The sequence below is a fragment of the Ochlerotatus camptorhynchus genome, unplaced genomic scaffold, assembly GCF_037179485.1.
Source record: "Ochlerotatus camptorhynchus isolate MF236.1 unplaced genomic scaffold, CSIRO-AGI_Acam_v1.1 ptg000111l, whole genome shotgun sequence".
Classification (NCBI taxonomy): Eukaryota; Metazoa; Arthropoda; class Insecta; order Diptera; family Culicidae; genus Ochlerotatus; species Ochlerotatus camptorhynchus.
Window position 1 is genome coordinate 1,799,426 of NW_027040601.1, and position 6,710 is coordinate 1,806,135.

General features: G+C 37.5%; 1 protein-coding gene across 1 annotated transcript; it reads left to right on the plus strand.

Moving 5' to 3' along the window:
• Window positions 1-2,699: 2,699 nt before the first annotated feature.
• On the plus strand, window positions 2,700-4,065 carry LOC135699481 (uncharacterized). Its single transcript, XM_065219763.1, has 3 exons — window positions 2,700-3,537; window positions 3,590-3,720; window positions 3,776-4,065. The coding sequence occupies exons 1-3, from the start codon at window positions 2,748-2,750 to the stop codon at window positions 4,028-4,030; spliced, it is 1,176 nt and encodes a 391-aa protein (XP_065075835.1). The 5' UTR covers window positions 2,700-2,747; the 3' UTR covers window positions 4,031-4,065.
• Window positions 4,066-6,710: the final 2,645 nt, after the last annotated feature.

Genomic DNA, 6,710 nt, shown 5'->3' on the forward strand with positions numbered 1-6,710 from the left:
TTTTTTTAAAATTGCATTAACTTGAGAACGGCTGGACTTAGGAAAAAAGTTTCTACATCCAAAGTTTTTGAAAATTATGCGTAAAATCTAAATAAATTATTATTTTACAAAAAATATGCAATTTCACCAACTTGTAAAAACCAACAAAAATTTCAAAAATTACAGATTTTTTTTTTAAAAAGTTTTCAGCATACACTCTTCACCAAATATTAGGGCATTTTTTCAGTTTTCTTGAAAAAAAAATTTATAAAGATCGAAGGGGAGGTGTTTTAAGATAATCATCGTTTTACGTTTTTTAAATACTAATTTACTAAGTTTTTCTTTCAATGTATTTTTTTCGCAAAGATAATTTAACTACCTAAAACTTCTTCTCATATGCCATTTTGATCAGATTAATAGTTTTCAAGTTATGATTTTTTGAAAAAAAAAATAATCCATTTTTTATACGCCCTTTTCAAAAGTTACTCTGGAGGAAAAAATCATATTTAAATGAAAAATGCAACCATTAGTAGCAGTGAAAACGTGAGAAATGTTTCATTCAAATCGGAAACACTCATGTCCAACCGGTTTGCGTTTTGGGCTGGAAATGCTCTATAGTTTTCCCCTCATTTTGGAGCCAATGAAGGGTGGTACAGTACAGTAATCATCCGATTTGGCCAGCCTGGTACAGGCCTGCTGGGGTGAGAGGCAATCACGCTTACCACTACATCACTGGCGCCGCTAACTTTGCATACTTATTTTCTTAAAAAAAATCTAGACCATCATCATTTTCTTCAAAATTTATAACTCAATAATGTTAAGTCCTACAAAAATGTAGTAAAACGATGATTTGTAGAGAAATAATTGAGCTTTCATAAGCAAATATAAATATAAAACTTGTATCATTGTCACTGTACTCTTTTTCAATAAATAAAATCATAGAAGAGTTCAATGCACCGGTATATATGGTAAGACAAATGAAAAAAAGGTGAAAGATCAAGTTATTCTTTGTACCACTTGTGCACGAAGGAGGCATGGCATCAATGAAGTAGACAAAAAGACTGTTTTAAATTTCTTTGATCGTAATGATTTAAGCAGGCAAATGGCCAAAAAGAACGGGTTCAGAAGCGACTTCCTATGATGGCTCTCAAAGAGGCATATTCAATATTTGAAGAAACGTGTGATATTATTAAAATTGGCTCGACCAACGTTGAGACCTAAATATTGTAAGCCATAGGCGTAGCCAGAGGGGGCGGGGGTAGCAATTTCCCCCTCCTAAACCCAGCAACACAAAGGCTTTCGGTGAAATGTCGTTCGGTGAAATGGCATTCGGCAAAATTTTCCATAGAAATTTTTTTTCGCCCCTCCCTACCTGGAAACCTGGTAGCCAAGAAATCTGTGCTGAAGCTTATGGGTAGCGTCAGATCACAAGTTCACTCCTTGATGTACGATTTAAGGAACTGCGAATTATTTTCATCCAATTTAAAGAGAATACTATAGAGAACTTTTTTTATAGTTACTTTAACGCTCTTGGATCATTCATGACTTGTCCGGGGGTTAAATAAAACTTGTAACTTTGACGTGAGAGGTATGGATGCTAACCACTACGCCGGAGTCGCCCCCTGTAGAGAACATTTAAATGAAATAAAAAATTGAGTTCATTAATTTTACATCGTTTTATTCCAATAATAAACTTTGCTTATACTTTCTGGGACGTCCTATAGTTTATAATTTTGTTGCCATAATTGGTGAGAGACATTCGAATGGAATATTAAGTGTTAATATAAATAAATTTGAAACTGTTTTCATTTCACAATGAAGTCAACACTTGAAATCGTTAAGCGAAAACGTTAAGCCTTTCTAAACTCGAATGCTGTGTAAATATCATTAACAAACCTTACACTGTTTCAAATCAATGCAGGTGCATTTTTTTACGTCGATTAAACAATCCATTGAAGTTATCCTCAGTGATTTTTAGTTTGATAAGCTAGCCCAGTTAGCGAGTGGAATCCGCTAACAGTGCTGCACTTTTGACCCAGTTAGCGAACAAGTACTGTATTTGTTGCAAACGGATGAAGGGTGAGTCAAAAGAATCGATTTTATGATACATGATTTTATTGCACCGTAAAGTGCCATAATCTTGAGCAGTACCTAATTTCGTGGTCCTTGTCAAAATTTTGCAGTGGTCCGTTCCAAATACAGTCAACTTTCACTCGTTGGGCTGAACCCGTAGCTCTTTTAGGTAGTTGGACTGGGCTGTCAAGCTGAAAATTGGTTGAGGGATACACCGATTGTTAATTTCATCAAATTAAAACGTAGCCCACTTAAACAAGCCCAACGAGCGAAATTTGGCTGTATATATTTACCAGATAAGTGAATAAAACCTATTCATAGTTTCCACTCAATTCAAACTATTCACAAAAATCACAAATTTGGAATTCTCCAAATAAATTTCAATTTCATTAAATTACGTACTGTCTGTAAGAACTGGGAACCACTGGCCCAAAACACGAGCTTTTCTGCAAATCACTATCACCGGTCAAGGTAACACATATTGCCGTTTACGAAACATGACCGCCAGCGACATCAAAACATGGCATTTCTTCACTTTCAGCCCACGGTCACTATCACGTACCACGGGAGAAATGTATAAAATCAGCACTTTTGTGGCGTGCCGCCCAAATATAGTTCCTAGTGTATGGTTGGCTCGAGACGGTTGCGGTCAGCTCAGTCGTTATTTTTTCCTTGGGCTGCGTTCAAGTGGTGTGATGATCATCATGCGGGCCTTGGTAGGAACGGTTCTGCTAATTTCGGTTGTCCTAGTGTCGATTGTTCTGATTAATGCCAACTCGAGACATGAGCGAAGCAGTGAAACGATTCCAGCACAAAATGATGACAGTAGGGCAGAAGTAGATAAGTCCGAAATGGAAGTACTGTTCGAAGGTTCTCTTGAGGATAACGAGAGGATGGGACTGAATCCTGAACAGGAGCGGAAATCTTTTGAGATGGAGGAAACCCTGACGGAGAGTGTGAAGAGTACCAACGGTAGCAGCTTATTAAACGCGATAGTGAAGGCCGGAAAGGTTACGGCAAGCGGAAAACTGCAGACCAGCAGCACTAGTAGAGATGTTTCCATGAAAGAGGAGAATCGAGTTGAAGAAGATGATGTGGAAGAACAGGTTGTGATCATACATGAGAATTCCGGTATTGATCCCGTTGAAATGTACGAGGATATATTGAACACTGCGAATGAGATTCGCTCTCCTACAACTCAGCCACTGACCACGGAAAGCGAATATTACAATGACGATGCACCGGCTCAAGAAAATTCTGAGCAGCAGGGTAATGATGACCCGAAAGAGACCTATTTAGAATCAAAAACAATAAATAATATTAAGACTCGATCGAAGGAAAGTCAATGGGCTGTTCGAAAATCTTCCCCGACTACCGAGCGACAGACCCCGTTAGGGTATGAGCCGGAGAGTTATATCGTTTTGGACGAAGAACCGAATGTGCCCGTTAAGACTAGACTCGATGAAGAATTATCTGAAGTGGATGGTAATATCTATTCAGTAGGTTAAAACAAATCATTAACATTATCCCGTTTCAGATCTGGATCCCACCAGCAGTATCAGCAGTCGTCCCTTGGAACGGAAGCAGCGAGCCGTGGTAGGAAGTCCCGAAACGATTGTCCTGAATCGGGCTCCAATAGTTCCCCATATTGGCACCTATCAGGAACCGGTAAGTACAAGCGGAATTCCAATTTTGTTCCACTTGTAAAACATTTACGTTGCAGGGATGCCCTCACATGTTTCCTCCATCATCGGCCTCTCGATATGCCAAATCGATGGAGCGGTCGCGCCCCAGCTATCCCGGGATGGCCTCGATCTATGAACCGAACCATTGGGATAATCAGAACATGAACGTGCTTCGTTCCACGCATTGTACCGCCTGTCAGCGGAAGCAGGTTCCACTGTGCGTTACCTGTGGCCGATGCAGTGAATGCTGCGGCCAGAGCGGCTGCACCTGTGGTTGTCTGAGTTCTCAATAGCTACTATCATAGAATAATTCAACCGATGCAAGATGACTGATATCAGTGGCGTATAGTGATTTCTGTTATATTAGTTTAATAAAAGTATTGATCATTGACTTACTTTTTCCTGCAGAGGTTCAATTTTCTCCGTAAATGGCGCCACACTGGTGACATTGACCATTGTTTTGAATTTTGACACGAATCTAAAAGTGGCGTCGTGGCAGGTATTTTAAAAAGTGGCTACTTGATCTAAAAAGCGTAGAGACAGTCTGGCGAGAGAAGAACGGACTGGTTGATATATAAGAGGGTTGACATTAGAGAGGGTGTAGTTGATATAGGAGAAATGGATGTAATGTTGACCTAAATGCCCCTAATTTGGGCACATACATAAATTCAGCAATCGACTAAATTTTCAATATTCATTAGTACTGTCCCAGTGACGTGTTCATCTAGATAAAATTGATAGATAGCAGATTTTTAGCGATGGGTCCAATCTTAGCTCCTTAGGCCAACATTAGAGCCATTTCCTCTAGTTGTTTGTGGATTGTGCGGAAGTTTGGACGAGATTGTTGAACAGAATCGAAGAAAGGACCGATATCACTTTGGAGCACATATTGGATGAGTTCCAATGGCCCTTAACATGATACACGGGACAGCAATGATTAAGGCAAGGCATTCAATGTGCTCAAAAGCTGGCAGTTTATCGGGAAGCGTGCATCTCGGTACGAAAAGCGATCCCCTGGCCCTGGATCACCGACTGTGTCAAGCAAGATCAACTGGTCTGGATTCACTTTGCTGGAATCTCGGTTCCTTGCATTATGCCAACATCAATGTCGAGACTGCATGCAATATGGTCACAACCCGAGTAGCAATTGGGGTTTTATGAGGGTTCTGCAGACTATAATTTAGACTTGTAGCATGCTTTAAAACCATGATGAAACTTGCAATGTTACTTGGGAAGGGCGGGTGTTATTCCAGTGCGAGGAAGGTGGTTCCTACCAGGGACATCCCGGGAAATTGACCATAAATCACATTTCACGATTCCCGGGAAAATATGCGTATTAACCGGTTCAAACATAGATTTTGCTCCACCAAGCTCAATTGATTCTAAATCAGGTCTTGATGATTCTTGTAATTTGGTTGTGAACCCATACTGCACTGGTCCTTGCAAGTTTATACGAGAATTACTATAGGGAATGTGAACTTTTTGTTCACCTCGTCCTAGCCTTTTATCATAAAGATTTACGGAATAGTTTGCTTACTAGCACATTGTTGCACAAAGCTTAAAGAACTATTGATTTGAAGCAACTTTGCTGAAGATGGAAATTTGCTATCTCTAGCGGTGTTCGTTTTAAACTGATTAATATAAGTAACTTATGATGACCACTGAAAAATCGGATTTTATAAATTAACTTTTTATACATTGATTTCTCGTAAATGATTTATTCTAGGTAATTTTAGAACTTTTGATGGTGCATGTTTTTGTTAAAGTATGCAAGTTGCTGTCTATTTTAGTTGAAAAGTTATTAATGCTCTTCATGAAATAATACGCTCTTTCCTAAAGTGAATTAAATTAGTTAAACAAAACAATATCTTATAGAATATAAAACTATAAATGAATGAAATCACGATATTTGAAATGTAAAAGTAGTGTAAAATTCCACCAGTTCCTTTTTGAGATATTATCTTTTTTAAATAGCACATTTTCCAACAAAAATCATTTATAACACTCCGGCAGAAAAAAAGATTGCAATCTAGTTACTTCAGCAAAAATCAAAAGTTCTTAAAGTTTTTAGAACATATAGAACACATGCGAAAAATCAATGTAGTCACCCTATACTACATTTTCAAATACAGTTCAAAACGAGAACCATGTAAGAGATATTATATTTTGCGTAACACTTGAAAAGGGCCTATGTCCAAAATGTAATCAAACCAGAAAATGAATTTTAAGTTTTTCCGCCACTATTCAATTCATACATAAGGAAATTGAAATATTTTAGGCATTTATATTGTTCATAAAAACACTCGTATCTGTATCTCAGTAAAAACCATCCAAAAAATGCGTAAAGTTTTGAAACATATGAAAATCAATAACAATTTAATTTGTATAAATTAATAAGCCTTTTTGTCAATCTTTTAATTGATAGGCTCTTTTTGTTGAGCCATTGTGCTTGTCATAAAAATGATACGCCATTTGCTAAGCCTTTTTGCAACGTCAAATAAATTCAAAACCAATCATCTCCTGTCTCAAGCAGTAGGGCCTATCCAAGTAACAATTTAACAGGCTTTTGGCTTTAACTCTGATTTATTTTGGTTTTATAACGGCAATTAGCAATCTTTTAAGTTTAAATACAGCATTTAAAAGTGTAAAACAATTCTTGATTAGCAGTTCAGCTTTTTGCTGTTTTAAAAACCTTTTAAGCCTGACAAGAAAATCAGAAAGTGTCTGGTTTAAAAAATGAATTTAATGCACCACTCTATCCCTTTATAAAACTGTTCAGTAAATCAAAAGTCTTATTGATGTCACGACAAAATACTCCATAAAGGTGTTTTAACATTATTAAAGCAATTATAAAACCGTTCGGTTTCAAACGGGATCAAAAAGCATATATTGATGCGTTTTGGTGTCAATGAAGTGTATCATAAAACTTCCCACTGTTTGCAAATAAAACTAATAAGATGGATCCACCTAGGG